This window comes from Cheilinus undulatus, linkage group 3 (genome assembly GCF_018320785.1).
Source record: "Cheilinus undulatus linkage group 3, ASM1832078v1, whole genome shotgun sequence".
NCBI classification, from domain to species: Eukaryota; Metazoa; Chordata; class Actinopteri; order Labriformes; family Labridae; genus Cheilinus; species Cheilinus undulatus.
Window position 1 is genome coordinate 50,455,275 of NC_054867.1, and position 19,040 is coordinate 50,474,314.

The 19,040-nt window shown below is 38.2% G+C and overlaps 2 protein-coding genes across 2 annotated transcripts in view; one reads left to right on the top strand and one right to left on the bottom strand.

The window, feature by feature from the left end:
* LOC121506790 (centromere protein P) overlaps positions 1 to 19,040 on the top strand; it is a 133,438-nt gene that overhangs the window by 92,257 nt on the left and 22,141 nt on the right. The window lies entirely within an intron of this gene.
* ecm2 (extracellular matrix protein 2, female organ and adipocyte specific) overlaps positions 1 to 19,040 on the bottom strand; it is a 32,021-nt gene that overhangs the window by 3,671 nt on the left and 9,310 nt on the right. The window contains exons 4-12 of the mRNA XM_041782657.1: positions 12,985 to 13,173; positions 7,140 to 7,915; positions 6,932 to 7,067; positions 3,861 to 3,976; positions 3,251 to 3,386; positions 2,363 to 2,520; positions 1,262 to 1,401; positions 1,024 to 1,136; positions 370 to 583 (exon numbers count right to left, since the gene is read on the bottom strand). Coding sequence (XP_041638591.1) covers positions 370 to 583; positions 1,024 to 1,136; positions 1,262 to 1,401; positions 2,363 to 2,520; positions 3,251 to 3,386; positions 3,861 to 3,976; positions 6,932 to 7,067; positions 7,140 to 7,915; positions 12,985 to 13,173 — 1,978 coding nt within the window. The remainder of the gene's footprint in view (positions 1 to 369; positions 584 to 1,023; positions 1,137 to 1,261; positions 1,402 to 2,362; positions 2,521 to 3,250; positions 3,387 to 3,860; positions 3,977 to 6,931; positions 7,068 to 7,139; positions 7,916 to 12,984; positions 13,174 to 19,040) is intronic.

The window sequence follows — 19,040 nt, forward strand, 5'->3', positions numbered from 1 at the left end:
AGAATCTCATCTCAATATCCCTCTGCACTGAAATAACCTCCAATGATGCCACCTAATTGTCATCACCTTGGGATACAAGAAGCTCAAAACAAGAGTCAGTAGCAACAGCAGAATAAGCTGTTTGGCATTGACAGAGAAGATTTGGCATATTTTTTATGGACGCAACCCTCATACCCAGCTTTGCTGCTCATCCCACAAATGCATGCTCCTTACAAATATGGCACCATTTAAAAGGGAAACAAACGGGCTTCCCAACGGTATAAGATTTATTGCAAAGAAGTATTGTTACAACAAAGAAATAACATACCAAACACACATTTCCTTACTTTTTGTGCTAGGTTTAGATATCTATAGATGTCAGCACAGTACCTGATGTTGTTATTGTTGAGTCTTAGGAAGTGTATGTTGGTCATCTCGTTGATACCTGATGGCACGCTAACCAGCTGATTGTGATCCAGACACAGTTCCACCATTGAGTTGTACGAGCCGAAGAATGACTCTGGTTCAATTCCCTCCCCATCCAGTTTATTGTAGGAGAGGTAGAGGTACTCAATACCAGGATCCATGTGAGCAAAGACGTAGCCTGTGGAGGTATTGGCCAGAAACTGTGTGACAGTAGAAGCTTATATAAACATATTGCATTAGTACTCTGTGGTAGGAATGCATCTTTTGGTTATCGATTGTTACATATTTCTATAACTAGTCTTTTTCATGTTTGATTAAATATGAGATTATTGTACCCATTCATCATTGGTAAAGCTGAAATAGCATAGCTACGTCTTTACTGTAATCTTATATTTCTCCTCTTGTTGGCTGTGCATATTATTTATTTCTACCAGAGGATGAGAAATAATTTTACTGTATTTGTCAGTCAATTAATAGACACCATCTGAAGGCCCTTTTTCCATGCCTTTCTTACTAGGTGTCAAACAAGCTTTTATATTATTCTTCATCCAATATAATTCCAGGAATCCATTGCCAAACCAGACAAAACCATAAAAAAATGAATGCTGTAACACTTACCAGGTACCCTTTCTATTTTGTTTCCCACCAGCACTAAATGAACCAGAGATGTAGGAAGATAGGATGGAACCAGGTAGAGGTCATTATAGGAAAGGTCAATGGACTCCAGATTTCTGCAGAAGAGTAGAGAGAAAAGTATTAAGACAGTGGAAATGACACCTTGAATGTTGATGTAAGTAATTTGTCATTTCTTGTGAGTATTGAGGGTCATGGATGACAGTGAAGTTTTTTCTCTGACCTGTTGTTTATCCAGGCAAGTGGGGCAATCCTGGTCTCATCCAGCCTGTTGTGTCTCAGAGAAATCAAGTTCAGATTCTGGGTCTGGTTGAAAACAGTCTCTGAGATTTCTTCGATCAGGTTGTTTTCTAAGTACAGTTCCTAAGCAATAAAGAGAGTGAATGAATGAAGCCATATGTTTAACATCATGAAGGCCAGAAAGAAAAACCTTTAATAGTGGAAACTCGGCTGTTTAGTGTCCCAGTCATGGTAGGATCCCCATAAATCGTGCATTTTTTTGTTTTTTATTGACGCAAGATTGGGTTTGTATGTCATTAAACAGTTATGTTAGCAGAGAGCTGTCGGTTCAGAGATCTTGGCAGACAGGTTTGTGGTTTGTTAGGACTGTTTTGAGTCCACACCAAGACTAAAATAATTTTTATCAAAGCCATAATCACCCAAGCCACTTAAAGCTAAAAGTCTAAGATTGTGGATTCCCAAAGGTAATTAGCTAAATTAATGTTAAAGGTAGATTATAAATGTAGGGACTGATGATGAGAAAAGTATGAGGTTTGGATTTGCCAAGTTTTTAGAAACTCTGCGGGATCAGAATGTGAGGTTTGTTTTAAGGTGGGTTTCAAGCAGCAGCATGTGGTTGGTGTACTGCAGTGTTTGTGGTTACCTAGATTTGATAATTAAGGGTTGGGTGGAGCAGTTTCCCACAGGTAGAAGCAGAGTGTACTCTACTGAAAAATCTTGAACATTAGAGCCAAAATGAAAATATTGCTGCATCAGCAGACTTCCAGTACTGACTGACTGCAGTCAGTTAATCAAATGCTTTTTATAATGATGATGCTTGAATGATTGATTTAACTTAAAACAATTTATGGTAGAAATTACCTCAAGTGTCCTAGTCCAAACACCCTTTTAAGCTTTCAACCAGTCTCAGCTGAGGTATAAGGTCTAGTATAGTGATACCTCCACTACATCAGGGCAGAATTTTTTTAAGCACATAAAGTTGAAAAAAGTCAAATGTTTCTCTAGGTTGAGGTATTCCAGGTTAGGGCAAGAAGATGTCAAGATAAAGAGACACAGTAGCAAATAAACAGATGTAACATCATACCAGCAATGGCATGGGAAGACCCTGTGGTATGGTACGGAAATGGTTTCTGCCCATTCTGAGGTAGGCGAGCTGGGTAAGAGGAGCAAAAGCTAGAGGAGCTACATTTCCTTCACTCAGCAGATTTCCTTCCAACTCCAGAATCACCAAATTGCTCAGACCTGCTCAGAAAAAGAACAATGTTACTCTTCCTCAACTGGAATTTTTCTCTGAATCAATAGAGTGGAAACAATTGTTCAACTATAACAAATGGTTAACATGCAGAACACAACTGCGGTATAAATATGAAGTCTTCAAAGATGGATGAACAACATGGTAGATTTCAATAACTCCAAACCTTGTACAAATAACAAATGGTTTGAGCTGTGTGTAGACAACAATTAGGGTAAGTTTTCCATTCAAAAGTGTGCCACAAAAGAAAAAGTGCAAAGCATTCTGCTTAATGACAAAAGTTAACCCATTAAGTATTTGGCTACCATTCATGGCAGGTCTGCTGCATGGAGGACCAGCTTTAATTGCAATGGTTTTGCATAGAAGGTCATGATCAAACAAATAGCAGAATTGAGCTTGAGTTTGAAAGTTCTAAGCTACATTAGAAAAATGTTGTTGCAGTAGGTCTACACTTCTTTTAGTTGGCAAAACCTTTAACCACATACTAATATTTTAATCTGTATAAATGTGGAGAAGTTCCAAGTTTGAAAATAGTGACAATACTGTCCCAGATAAAATGACAAAGTTTACTTCCATCTTTTGTGAACTTAAGATTCCTAACATTATCCTAGCAAGCTGGCCAAATCCATATTCTAAAGGAGCATTTTCTGAAGACAGGTTTGACTCTATTTATCTTATGGTTTCCAAAGTATGTTATATTATGGGATAAGGCATCAGTACCTTTGAAGCTATCTGCTTTGATGCTTTTCAGTCTGTTCTCATTAATCTTCAGCTCCTGCAGAGTGGGAGGAAGTTCAAACGGCACAATTTCCAGAAGGTTCCCATCCATGTAGAGTCGCCTTAAGTTCTTCAGACCCTGGTACACGCACACAAGCATATATATACTGTTTTCTGCCAGTTACAGCACCAAGTCATCCCACAAATTACAAATACCAATTTTTGCTTCTGTTTGTTTCAGATTTGCAGTTCAGTAACAAAAACATGCAAAGAAAGTGTTTATTTTTCTTTCATTATTCACATTATTCATTCATTGTTAATTGCAATATCTACAGCAAAGTATTGTACCAAGGTACATTAGAAGGGCATATGTTTATAATCTATCTTGGTGGTCCATGAGACACTGAAGAATTTTAATGACACTGGAGCAAGGAAATCACAGAACATTTGACATATTTCCGGTTTATTGGATCTTTATATTGTCAGTGTCATGGTCAGTAAGTCAGTTTTACATTAATGTCTTTAAACCTTAGTTGTTGAGCATCATTCACTAAAATCACATTTTCTTGAGTCATCCAGGGCCATAAAAGTTTAGTGTGTCAGTATGTCTTACTTTGAAGGCTTTAGCATCGATGCCAGCAGAGGTGAGCTTGTTCTTCTTCAGGTTGATCCATTCCAGGTTGGGGATGCCATTAAAGGCTGCAGCTGGGATGCTGCTGATGTTGTTGCCTGCAGGTCAGAAAAATGTCAGTAAGTGATGAATGAAGACAGAAGATTTGGCTGGCTCTCTGTAGTAGCAGTGTTTTTCTCTGTGTCTTAAATGTGTTTCACAACTGTTGATGGTGTCTTTCCATGAGTGGTCTGTATTTATTTGTGTAATTTGTCCTAGTTCCAATCATATCTGTGGCTTTTGTGTTCAGCCATTTACCATAAATGTACTCTCTTAAGGTTCCTCTACTTCTAGAATAGCCCCTCTAAGAAAGTATTATCAGTCTTTTACTTTGACATTATAGAAAATAAGAATTTAAATCAATTTCCTACAGCTGAAATTCTGCACTGAGCAGATGATAACTAGGCCATGGAAAATATATGTTTCTTGTAATTACTGGCAAGTTGTTGTGGAGACAAAACATAATGTTGACAGGTAGTTTTCCAACCCAGATGCAAAAACTCACAGCAATAATAAATTGATACTCTAACAAATAACTGCATGTGCTGCCAGGGCTTGATTTTATCTGTGCCTTAGAGGTCATTCGTTGTCCAAAAGCTATTAAAAACTCATTAATGACTCATACAGTTGCACTGTTCCTTCATTATCAAACATGCGCAATTCTGCGGCTGGAAATACTCCCTGGAACGTCAAATGTGGATGGATGCACTGCTGAAAATGGTCTCTGACAAATGTAAGATTTCATTGAGTGACATTTACTTAAAGCTGAAGTGGAAATGTTTGAGCTTTTAAACATGAAGCTATGCATTTGTTGACTATTTCTATAAATTATCAGTGGGAACCTCCAGGCTTTAAGCTGAGTGCAATGGACAAAAGAGAAATGGAAAACATAGTTTGTTTTTTCAGTCTGCATGCTGTAAATCACTGTCTCAGGGCTGGCATACACTGTACAATTGTAAAAATGTCTTAATCAAATGTCAGCTCATGATGTACAGCTGAATCCAATTCAGTCACATTAAGCAAGAAATTACACAGTGTATACCTGGCCTTACACCAACCCAAGGCAGCAGTAAGAGGCATTATGAATAATAATAATAATAAATGCAGCAGATTTTAATCCAGGTGACTGTGCTTGTGCATACAGGCACCTGGAACCAATGCCAGAGAGGGGCAAAAGTGGAAATCATTCTGGGGCCCAGCTGCACAGAGGGGCTGATGGAGGTTCACAGGGACATGTGGTCCTTCCTCAATTCAAGCAATTAAAACCTTAAATCTAAATATTCATTATTACTGGGAAGCAACAAGAGTACACATTTACTGTCTTCTGTTTCAGATAATAACTCCCGTCTTCTTGAAACAGTATGAGCTTTTATTTTCATAATAGTTGCATGGTTGGCAGGCCCACTGAACCATCTGTTAGGATGGTAAAGCCATGCCAGGACTGGCAAAAAATATATCTCAGTCTGCAAATGTTAGCCAGGAGACTACCCCTGAGGACCTGTGTCCACATCAGGCTTTTTTTTTTAAGCACTGGGAGCACTGATTTTTAATTCAAAACCAGTGTAGTCAAGGTATCGACCGCCCTGGGCAGAAAAAGCGCCCTGAGCGTCAGCTGCTTTTGTCGCTGCGCTTAAACCGATCACCTTTTGACACAGCACTAGAATCAAGAAGGAGGCAGGACTTCTGACAAAAGCATAAGAAAAACCAATCTGACTCGTCTTTCTTTGTCTTTTTTGAGGGTAGTTTTCACGTCTGCAGCTGCTGCCTGTATTAGGGCGGGATTCTTTAACATTGTCAGCATGTCTTCTGTGTGATATTTCTATGAAATATAGAAATATGAAGCACATAGGGCTGTGTTAAAACAACATTACAGATTCTACTGAAGAAAGTGGGAATCTTTTTTTATAACATACTAACAGTAAGCACTGGCTAGAAGTGCTCTGAAATTACAGTCCTGAGCACTGCGAGTGCAAAAAAAAAAATCCTACAGATTATCATCAAATGATTCTAGGAACAGCCTATTCACTGGACTACTGGAAGTCTAGCTGTAGTATATGGAAATTGACAATCTTTTCTCTAGTCTTTCTTGCTTTAGCAGGTCCATAGAGGCATTGAATTAAATGCTGTGTTGGCTGCTCATGAAATAGTCAGGTACTGCTGGGGGTTTTCTGCCTGTTAGCCCTTGGTGGTAGCACATGGTGGGTTGACATTTAGTCTCTTAATAATGTTCTTTTTTATGATGATCTGTTTTTTTTTCTTCAGGTGTCTTGAAATTATTTTTGTTATGATTCACTGCCATGTGAATAAAAACTGGCTGATGCTCTTGATTACTGAATCAGGCACTTAAAGATTGCCACACACTACCCAATTTAAGCATGATTTTAGGCCAGATTTGCCCCGTCGACAAACATGGGGGTGTGTCTAAGTGGAGGCTCATTACAAACTTTTTAAGTGGTGTTGATGCTATTGTTTTGCTGCTCCAAGTCGTGTCGAAGCCTCACTGACCTCAAATCATAAATATCAAATCAGTTGGTGTCAGTGATTCTTGGTTGTAATGCCTCCACAAAAACCCGCAACAACCAAAGAGAATAAACAGACCGGGTAGCGTCACCCGCTGCATGTCATGGCTCACTAACTGCACTTTCATTCAAGCCAGGGTTTCATCAAGATTATTTTCCTTGTGTTATGAGTTTTGGACAGCCACTCGAGGGTTTCTAGAGTCCTCCATGTTTGTTTTCCTTCTGACATCTTGTATGGGAAGATTTGAAAATCGACACGTGTGTGGCCAGCCTTAGTTAGCGTTATAAATAGAGTCTAGACAGGTTTGATATGAGTTTCAGAGTATATAAACTCTGTCCTTTGGGCTTGTGATGTGTTTGTGTTAGAGATTTTTAAAAGGATACATTGCAAAGCTCTCACTGGCATTATCAATCAGTCAGTCTTTATTTCTATTGCACTTTTCATACATGATGTTTCTGTCACTTTCTGTTCAGTGTATCATGGCGCTGACTTACCCTCCAGACTGAGAGATTTGAGTTCAGGTATGGATAGTGGAGGGAAGTAGGTGAGTTTGGCGTTGTCACATGTCACAGTGACATCTGAGAAATCGCAGCCGTGAGGGAGACTTTCTCTGTCCATCGCATCCGCATCCTCCCTCTCCACCTCTATCTCCACCTCCACCTCCACCTCCACCTCCACCTCCACCTCTCGTTCTTCCTCAACCTCTGTTTCACTCTCCAGCTCCTCTGGCGTAGCAGGTCTTGGTATCGGAGTAGGCAGGAGCTCTGGTTCTTCAGGTTCCTCAGGTTCTTTTGGAGGCATCTGAAACACATCTCCCCTTAGCCACACCTCCTCCTCCTCCTCTACTATCTCCTGCTTTTGCTCTTCTGCCTCCTCTACCAGTTCCTGTAGTTCCTCCCTCAGTCTCTCTTCCTCCTCTCTCCTCTTCTCCTCCTGCTTGCTCCACTCCTTCTGCTTGTCTTCCTCCTGGACTCTCTCTTCCTCCTCCATCAGTTCTATTAGTTCCTCTCTGAGTCTCTCCTCCTGCCTCCTCCTTTCCTCTTCTAACTCCCTTTCTTTCTCCCTCTCTGCTTTCTCTCTCTTCCTTCTGTTTTCCTCCTCCTCCTCTCTTCTCCTCTCCTCCTCCTCTCTTCTCCTCTCCTCTTCCTCTCTTCTCCTCTCCTCTTCCTCTCTCCTCCTCTCCTCCTGCTCCTTCCACTCTTCCTCCTCTGTCTCCAACTGCAGCCTCAGAGCCTCCTCCTCTTCCCTACGCTTCTCCTCCACTATCTTCCTTTGCTTCTCTTCTTGCTCCTTCCTGTGCTTCCTCTTTTTTTTCCTAGCCTCATCCTTCTTCCTTAAGCGCTCCTCTTCCTCTCTATGCTCCTCTTCTTCCCGCCAGAGGATTCCCTGGATCTCGTCCTGGGTCAGCGGGGTCATGTCCTCGTTGGTGTCGTTGGGAACTGGGGAGTCACCAGAAAGTTCAAGGCTGTGGTCAGGTTCTAGGTCAGGTGTAGGGTGGTGTGGGGCAGCCGATCAGAGGAAAAGGGGAGCAAGAGAGGAAAGAAGAAGGTAACAGAAGAGATAGAAGGAAGGAAGGAAGTAATAAGATAACCCAAAAAAGGAAAGGAACAATAAAGAGAACTAAGAGGAAGATAGAAATAGAAGTTATGAGGGCAAAAGGACAGGATGATAGTTGGACAGACAGACAAGAGATGGACAAAGACGACTTTGTGTTAGTGTTGTAGACAAATAGACAGACACCCACGTTTTTCCAGACTTACAGTTACGAGACCAGCTTGTTGTAGCTACAGAGCAGGCTGTTGCTGTAAACCAGTCTGGAACAGAGACTATTGAAGTGTTCTTCAATAGGAGTTTAAGGTGGTTGTTTCATGTTCTCCAGTGTTGGTACCAGCTGATACTGAATCTGAATATGATTAGAATATTTTGTTTTTAAAATGTTATCACACATATGTATTTTTTATTACCATGCTAACTTGACAATTATGTGATATGGTCTGAATTAACACTGTGTCCTAACTTGACGGAAGCATCAGTGACAAAATCAGTTTGACCACATTGGCTCATATTGTAGTGTCCTAACAGCATGTGATTAATACAGCAGGGAGGCATTTATTCCCATGTTGTCCCGATGAGAAGGGTGAAGAACAAGGAAACATATGCATAGCTAACAAGGTACAAGGAGTGTGGAACCGAATGTTTCCTTGACTTTCTTCACTTTTCTCGCTTTGCAGAGCCTGTTAGCTTGTTTTACAAAGTGGAGATAGCTGTGCAATAATGTCCACATCCAGTGTTGGGTAACATTAATTTTGAAACTAACTTGTTGTATAACTGAGAGAAGTAATTTGTTACTTTACTGTTCCCTTATAAAACTAACGCGATAGAATACTTTTGCGTTACCAAATGCTTAAACCCTTGATATATCAACCACCTGATTAATGGCCCATAATCAGTGTCTCTGCTGCCTGATAACACCACTAACATACGTAAAACTTTTACAGCTCTTTAGTATGCTCACAGTCTGACAACAACCTGAGCAGAGGCATACAGAATCACACAACCGCTGTACGTAAGAACCATGCATAATTGGAACAGCTGCACAGCTGATTCAATGAAAACAAAACAGCAGCTTTTAAACATATATTGCACCAGGCTGCTGATCTTGTCCCTTTCATAAAATCCAACATAAAGGGAATAATTCCGCAGCATAATGCCGTCCTCTCTGCCGTCTCACTAGCTCAATAAGCTAGTGACATGCATACTGGCACAGCTGTGTTTACCTTCTGCTGGCAGGGTGCTGCGTGCCAACATGCATACAGGAAGAAAAGGACAAACAGTGCTGATGCTTTGAGGGGCTTCTTTTATTCCTCGTGACCGTAAGAAAAAGGAAACTGGGGAGTTTTCTTTCACCAAAAAGATTACTTTAACGAAAATGAAACTAATAATGGATTAATGATTTGTAAAACTGACAAGTTGCATTACTCATTACCTCAGAATAGTAATCTGAGTACTGTAACAGATTACTTTGTAACACATTACCCCCAACACTGTCCATATCCAAATTTAAATGTTCTGTAGTCAACACAGACAAAACTGTTGAGCTCAGAGCTGCCAAATGCTCGTCAATATAAGGACGATGTAATAATTTTTTCATGGAGAAAAGGAAAAACGTACAGGACAGTGAGTTAAATATTTAACGGTTCCAGCGTGGATAGTGAGGACGCGATGTCTTATGCTCACATGCTGTTAGGACACCGTGTAAGGGTTTTTAACATTTTCAGTCCACCACGCCCACAGTAGCGATGCCGGAAACAGGGGAACCCTGAGGTTGGTTAAAGCATATGATTGATAAATTCATGTCAAAATTTACATTATAAGGGGTTTTTTGCACATTACTTTCAAACCAGCATAAATCTCTCTAAATAATTGGTTATATTTTAAATTTAAGTTATTGTTGTGTACAGTGCTTAACAAATTTAGTAGCCCACCTGTCATAAAAACAAGAAAACATAAATATTTTAGAAATCTTTCAAAAATTTGTTTAAAACTAAAAACTTAAACTAAAAACATTTTACCATTTTGAACAGGAATGAGGAATTTCGAACCGAATTCACCTTTTTATACCCAAATTTGAGCCAGCTCACTGGGCCTCTCTAAGAAGTCAGAAGTTAATCAAGCATAACATTCAACCACTAAAACTCATTTTTCTGTTTAGGAATGCAAGTAAATAACTGTAATTTCACATATTAAGAAATAATAATGTGCTTTACTATTTTTCAGGGTTTTTTTAAATCAGTAAATTTGACAATTCATGGCTAACAGTAATAATTATATTTTAGCATTGAAAATATCATTTTGGTTAAAGAGCTTCTACATATACAGTAGGTGTGTTAACCATTACAGAAACATAAAAAATTATTTTGGTATTTACCAATGCTGTTAATTAAGGGCAGCTGTGGCATATACCTTACTTTGGGTGGTGGTATAATAAATTTGTTAAGCATTGTATGTTTTAAAATAAGATAAAATATGACACTCTAAATCATGAAAACATTTCTTTTAATTTTTCATCTTACCAGCCCCCGTTCAGCATCTCATTACCCCTACTTTGGAAACCACTGGTTTAACTGATTCCCAGCTTTTTTGACACTTCTGTAATTTGAACACTCACAATATTAAATGCAAGACTTTGGCTGCCTGATGATTTTAAGCTTTTCAAAGCAAAGGTACCTAAACAACATACAGTATCATTGCACTGAAAACATCCTGTCATACAAAATAATACAAACTCACCATAGACTATTTGATCCAGTTTGCATTACTAAATGCTGTTTTCTATGCATATACTTAGTGCAACACAGCTATTTTTGATTTCTATCATTTGTCCAGAATACATGCAGGTTGTGATCTTGTGGTAAATATATGTAAGCAATGGTTTTGTCACTGTCAATTCAGATACTGCAGCTTTCCCCTTACTGTAAGAGCAGTTAAATAACTTCCTGCCTAAGATAAATAATCTATGTGCAGTAAGAAGGCTGGAAAGTCTAACAACGATCCATGCATTTGTAAATGTTGTGTATTGTGTTGGGTGCAGTTGTTTCTGCAACAACACATTCACTGCGTGGAAATTAAGTATAAAACCATAAAGATACAGTTTAGAGGGAGATACATGTGTGTGACACTCTGTTTTTAAGAAACTTTTACTACAAGCTTCACCTTATTAGACATCCATTAGCTCTAGCCAAAATAAACTAACATGATACATGGAGCTCTAAGGAGAAACAGTTGCCAGTGGCAGTAGTAATAAAGGAAACTTCACAGGGATAGAGTTTACACAAGATCATCTAGGGAAACTTTACACACCTGTTTTGACATTTTTATATGAGAAGGTAATATGATTTTTTTATCCAGACACATCAATCTGCCACTTCTATTACCTGTCATCAAGTCCTAAATAGTAACATTAAACTAAGCTGGAACTGATCAGATAAGCATTAATCACTGAGCCTGAAGGATATTCATAATGCCCAGCCTCTACACTGGTTTGTTAAGATACTGGTAAATCAGCTCACACTCAGTATGTTAAAAATATGTTAAAAAGTTGATTTATTGTATTTTATTTTGACTGAAACTGGACTTTAAAGGTACATGTAATCATAACTGTCTGACTTTAGTTGTTTTAAGTGTGATTTCTTGAAAGCAGCTAAAAAGACCTAGATAATATGGTTGGGGTTCAATTCAATGTGGCACATCTAGACCTCAAACTAGCCTTGATGCTCCACCCATGCTTCATAGTACTTTGTATGCCACAGTAAGTCATATAGCATAACTTTTGTGAAGAAATCAGAGCGAAGTTTTCAATATGATGAGACGGGGGACGCGCATTATGCCCTGTCAGCTGAAGGAATTAGTTTGTCCGTTAAACATACAGCCAGTTAGCTGCTTTTTACTGATTGACTGGTGTGGGAATTATTTAGTTAACCTGAAGGTTCAATTTTAACGAGCTGAAAGGAGGCTTATCCCCAATTACTGAAACAGAGTTGGACATTCATGGTCAGTAAGTTAATTCTCCTGCATACTGGGACAAGGAAAGCAGTCCAAATAAGTGGTCTAGCCAATCTATAACTCAAATTAACTCTGCATGTACTTTCTGCTTCAAGTCTAAGACATGATAGACTTATAGATGCTTGGAAGTTTTGTTATTTCTGGACCCATTGAGGGTATCCTTCTTGGGATACCAAATCAGTTAATCAATAGACATTACTTTAGTTATTTGTGCATGCATAGGTAAAAAAAATATCTTTGAGTGATATCCCTATAAAAACTCATCCCATCTAATCTATCTTTGTTAAATCAGATGTACATTCAGTCCCTATTTTGGTTAATAAGTTGAAGCCAATCATGAACATGTTGAAAACAACCTGTGATTATCTCCCAACACAGACACATTAAAAGTTTCACAACATGTGTATTCATCTGACCCAAAATGTTCTGAGCACATTTTTAAAGCCATGATTAAGACTAGAAGCAACATACAGAGGCCTTAGAGGATTTTTGTTTGTGCAAGTCTGCTAATCAGTCAAGCCACATTTCACTCTCCATTGTATTTTAGATATGTGGACAAAGAAAGGTTTAAACAAATTCCTTGTTCTAACTAGTTTTATGCATGCTGCCAGAAACTCAATGTGAATGCAACCATAATGATTTAATTGTCCGCTGAATTGTTATGTAGTAAGTGTTGAATTGGTTGAATTTGTGGCAAAATGGTTGGAATAATTACTTAAATGCATGCATCATTTTCACTGCAGAATTGTTCTGATTAGGCAAAAACTGAACCCGATCTGTCACCACATGCCTGTTGGATAGCTGACATTGCACTGTTTCTATGTCTTTTGTCTCACTGGTTAAAACTGCAGGCAAGGCATATCCAGATGAATCATGTTTAAGTTGAATAAAATTGTTAACTATTGGCCCTGGCTGGCAGGCACATTGCTCCTCTCTATCGCCTCTGGATGTTGCATCATGGCTTTGCCACATGTTGTGTTGCTACCTGGCTCCATGCAGACAGGGCAGCACTCCCCGGCAGGAGTGAAGGGGAAATGGCAGCGTGTCATCGGACAGGTGATCTTGTCACAAACCACCCGTCCTCTGGTACACTGACAAGTCACACAGGGCTGTGGAGACCAGACGGCCTGGTCGAACATGGTCAGACCCTGGTACACACAGTGGCCCTGCTTACCTGAAACAACACAGACACGTAACAGTCAGATCAGTGGTTTACAGGTGTTCTGTAACTTTATTGATGAGTCTCACATTCACTTAGTTTACATGCAGCTGGAAAAAGTTGTTTTAGTCCAACTATTTATAGACTTTCAAAATGCATGTAAGCATGTTAGTCCAACTGAAACTGCATCAACTTGAATTTCTCACACAGTCTCTGACCCAGAAGTTGAACAGCATAAATGCCAAGCAAATCAGGATTATCATTGTCATTCACCTTAAGATGTCACCATAAGCTAGAGGGATGGCTTTCATCTTATTTGTATGAAAATTAAAGCAAAGAGTGTATATGAAATGTAGGGATTTGTAAAGTTTATCAGTGTTTTGACTATTCAACATACAACTGGTTAGTTTCCTGCTAACTTGTAAGAAAGGTCAGCAGGAAAAGGATCCACAGTGACTGAGCTGAATCGCCACTTACTGTAATGGAGGTAAGAATGTTTTCACCAGTTGATTTTCCTGAGGATAAGGACAATCAAGCACTCAAGCTATGATGACATGAAAAGTATTTGCTCCCTTTCTGATTTCATATTTTTTGCATACTTGTCACACTTACATGATTCAGATAAACAAAAATGACATTAGACAAGGATAACCTGAGTAAATACAAAATCCAGTTTTAAATGATGATTTTTGTCTTTAGGGAAAAAGCCTTCCAAAGCTACCTGGCTCAATCTGAAAAAGTCATTGCCACCTCATGTTAAATCGTGAATTAACATGGGGTTCAATTTCACCAGCCACTGCAAGATCTGTAGAAACAAGAAGTCCCTTAAATAGAACCCGTCTGACAAAGTGAAGCAAGTTAAAAGATTAAAAAAAGCATCACATCATGGTGCAATTAAAAAAAAATTTAGAAAACAGATGAGAATCAAATTATTTTCCATCTGTCAGTCTTAAGAAGGTTACAAAGCTAGTTTTAAGGCTTTGGGACTGCAGTGAACCACAGTGAGAGGCATTATCCACAAATTGAGAAAACTTGCACTGTGGTGAATCTCTCCAGGAGAGCCCATCGACAATTCATCCAGGAGGACATAAAAGAGCCCAGAAGAATTTTTTTCACTGGGCCAGGTAGGTTTGGATGGCTGTTTTCCCTCAATAAATGAAATCATAATTGATAAACTGACTTTTTTATTTACTCATATATTTATCTTTGTCTGATCTTAAGATTTGTTTGATGATCTTAAGCATTGAAGTTTGACAAATATGCAAACACGAAGCAAAATCAGGAGGGCGCAAATACTATTTTTTCAAGGCACTGTATATCTGTGGGTCAACTTTACTGTGTATTTAAATGTACTGGCTCACAGCAGCAGTGATAATTTTTTCAGCTCCTTTACCTTCACCAAGTTAACTAAATAAAAGAACCTACAATAACTAAAGTGATATAGCTAGTCACTTATTGGCAAAACAGTCAGTCACTTAACGTAGTGCTTCTTTTCACATGCAAAATGAATAGTTTAAGTGTACATCTGTACTTTTCAGCTGCTAACACCACTCCCAGACTGCTGTTTCACTGTAGAGATCCAGATGTTCACCCTGAGAAATAATGTTGCTTTACAGTAAAACAGTGCCAATAGGCCTTGAGTCTGCCAGTGAATTTAACCATCTACCGAGGTGCGCTTACACTCACAGGTGCCATTTACTTAACACCAGCATCCTGTACAGCTGGAAATATCTCATGTTGTTTTTGTTCCCATTTTAAAGGAAGGTGAAGCTTCCTTTTTTTTCTTTCTGCAACAAAGCTTTGATTGACTTTGTTGGAGGAAACAGCTGTCAATGAGCAAATCAGCTGAGCAAACAAACCGGTTAAATAGGCAGTGATTCAGAGAACTACAACAAGGAAGATTCCAGCCAGCATCCTGTAGCTCACACCTTTAGTCTGAGATGCTGACATGCTTTGTTATTCTCCCCAGCTGCAGCAGCAGCCCGTGTGCAGTAATTGTTGAGTGTGTAGTTAGATCTAAAGCCTGTACTTTACTATCAGAAACACACAAAGCAGTGATTTGTAGGGTTTCCACTCCTCCCTCTACATTTACTCCACCTTCAAAAATTAGAAATGGGGCAGGTTAAGGCTTTTACTGGCAGTGAGTCAGTACAAAACACTGTAAACCACTATGATACAGCAGGAAGGGGCTCTTTGTGTCTATTTTAGGTCTTTTCTGTCTGTCATCTATCCTTTCTAATGGTATGCTCTTTGTTACCTCCATAGAAACACAGGTAGTTAAAAAGCTCAGGTTATTTCTTTTAAATATGGTCTCTCCTCTGTCTGTTCTTTTTCTGAAAGCAGAAAGGCTGTCATCTATGTTGGGGCACTGATACTTTAGAGCTTTTGTTTTCTTTGTAAAATATTGTTCTACTGCCAAACAATATCTTTATTGTCCTGTAAATTGTAGCTTTTTTATTTAAATTATAGGGCAGTCGTCAGACGTAGATGTAGCACCATAATTCTGGGCTGTTTAGTGCATACTTTCATGTGTTTTACTAGTAGTGAAGCAACTAATTGATCAATTGATTGACAAACAATAAATTAACAATGAGTATAAACTTTTCAACTAAAGAACACCAATATTTGTTTGTTTGTAATTTCTTTAATAGAAGAATGCAGATTTCCTCTATTTTGTAGTACTGTAAATGTGTTTTTTGGATGATAGGTTAACCAGAAAGACAAGATATTATTCAAATTTGGAGCCCATGACAGCCAAAGATCATTCCTGTCTGAATTAAGAGGTTTTGTAGGATGACAAACAGTGGAAATGTCACTGTCGTACCATTTCATTGCACTACTTTAGTAATTATAGAGCACATTTTACATGAGCTGCTATCTTTTAGTGAAGTGCAGCTTAAACAAAATAGAGCCAAGCTGTAAGTTTGACTATCCGTGAACAATTTCTGCTTCATCCTGTTATTGACAGTATAAGTATGTGTAGTTTTGTGCAAAAACAACCTGTATATTAAAGTGCTGTTGGTTCAAACCCCTCTTGATGTCATACTATTTAATCTTTCCATTTTAGAGTCTGATTTAGGTAATTATGCTTTGGAAGAATGTTGAGGTTTAGCCAGTTTTGTTCCAATTGTTTGGAAAGAAGGTTGACATACTAGATTATTCAGCACAACTATTCAAAGTTTTTGGTTAGTTCAGTGAAGACAGGGCCAGGGGCATATGATTGTTGGAAAACCTTGGTGTTTATTGTTGCAACATGTTTGACTACAGTGATAGTTACATTTGTAGAAATAAACAAATGGCAAAACAAGGAGGAACACTAGAGTAAGTGAAAAAAAAAATAAGATTATGGGATGGTACTGTCAATCTGCAACATTAATTATCAGGATGAACCTGTCTAAGATTCTTTAATTTTTTTTTTTTTTTTTTAAATCATGCGTGCATTAAAATTGGGAGTGAATGTTATGGAAAATGTGAAAAACAAGGGTTTTTTTCTTAGAAGTACAGTGTATAAAATCTGGAATACATGCAACAGTCAGTAAGAGTCTAGGTTGCACTGCCCTCCTCTGGTGGTAACCATGGCAACCAGTTGAAGTTTAAAAAAAATTTTATCTGTTATTTGGTCCCTTCTGTGGTACTGTAGAAACATGCATGATGCAAAAATCGAAGTCGGCTGAATCCATCGAGGGAACCTTCCCACTCTATGAATAAAAGATTTATCCCAAGTTGATTAAAAAAATAAATTTTGTATTTATAGGAGAAGAATTACGAAAATAGGTAGGCCCAGTTATAAATATTATGTTTTATATTACCAAGTTTGTAACAATGCACCTTTGAGATAATCAAGGTATTAAAGTAAATAGACACTAAATTAGTATTCCATTAAAGGTGCATGTAGACTTTGTTCTCTGAAATAACCATATATATTAAAAAATATTGATTCATATGTACGTAGAAGTATAAATTAAGTTCTTAAATTACCTCAGATATTTACAACAGTTTTCCAAACCAGAAAAAATCTCAATTTTTGTAGCAGGTCATGTCTTGCTACTGTGGCTGTCATTTAGGGTTGGGTATAGTGTTGTTTTTTCTGATAGCAATTGGTAGGGACCAAATAACAGATTAACATTTTTTTAAACTTCAACTGGTTGCCATGGTTACCACCAGAGGAGGGCAGTGCAACCTAGACTCTTACTGACTGTTGCATGTATTCCAGATTTTATACACTGTACTTCTAAGAAAAAAACCCTTTTTTTTCACATTTTCCATAACATTCACTCTCAATTTTAATGCACGCATGATTAAAAAAAAAAAAAAAAAAAAATTAAAGAATCTTAGACAGGTTCATCCTGGTAATTAATGTTGCAGATTGACAGTACCATCCCATAATCTTGGTTTTTTTTTCACTTACTCTAGTGTTCCTCCTTGTTTTGCCATTTGTTTATTTCTACAAATGTAACTATCACTGTAGTCAAACATGTTGCAACAATAAACACCAAGGTTTTCCTGAGTTGATACTTTCTGAACAGTGCAGGAACCTTGAACGCTGCCCTAATCAATATTTTTAAGAGAAAAAGTTTGTTAAAAGTCGGTGAGTGGATAAAAGCTGTATCTGTGTCATAGATATTCTGAGAAATATCTTTAAAAGATAAAAGTGGAACATGGGATAAGAAAAGGGAGTTGGAGTAACATATTTATGTAAGGAACTCAAGCAAATCCATATACTGGAGCTAAATGTATCCATCAGTGATTGTGTCCTTGGTAGTGAAAGCCTGGCAAAGAGAGACACTGCTCTGAACAGCAAAACGGTAAGAGATATTCATGTTCTGCTGAAATAACATCAGTGCACAACTGAACCTAGATAATCTGTTTTCATGGCTTTTATTTGGAGCAGCAGAGGTTCATGTTTGGGTGGCAGGAAATCTAAACGAAGCATTAAAATCTGTGTTATTTCAGTGGATGTGCTGGCACCGGTACTGATGTTGATACTCATCCCTGGTCAGTCAGTCAGTGTGACATAAACAACCTGAAATCCTTCTAGATAATGGAATGAGCACTGCTACTGGAAGCTGCCTTTCCATTGCTGCATCTTATTCATGTTTCTGCCCACAGTTATTCTCTGTCATCAGTTAGGAGTTAAACCTCCAAAGCTCACCCACATAACACCGAGCTCCACTCCATCCCCTGTACTGTTAAAGCCTTATTAGGTATTTCCAGGTTGCGTGGAGTCCAGATGCACTGTTCAGCGTGCCAACCTGTGCAGCTACCTTCTAGTTTTAAACTTAGGTTTCTGTTCAGTAAAACTACATGACATAAGGTGTAGTTACTCAACAGTAAACCAACATTTTGGTTTCATGGATAAAATTTATAAAATGAGGGAGATAAGCTGTTAAAAATGCCCTTCCTGGTTCAGTGAAACCAAAATGTTGGTTTACTGAATTGTAGTTTTTGGTGAACAGAATATTCAATTTGAAATAAGAAGTAAGCAGCTGATTGATGGAGCTGAGCAGTGTATCTATAGTGTCACCTTTTTTGTTTTTGTTTTGTTTGAGAATCCCCTGACTGCAGATTCTAAATACTGTGCATTTAATGATAGTTTTAAAAACAGCAATGTAAGGGCACAGTATACCAGTCACCTTAAACTTTACTCATCAAAGAATGAAATTTCTAAATCCATGTTGTTTATTACTCTCCTCAGGTAAAGGAGGGAATCTTTACACTCTAGTACCTGGTACTATATTGTTTTTTTCAGTCAGGATGTATTAAGCCATAATTCCATAAACAAATTAACACTAATTGATAAAGTTGTAAAGAGAGAAATGGATCCAAAGTTTTAGTCAGGGTGGATTTAATGTACTACTTTGAGAGATGTAGCATACCTTGGT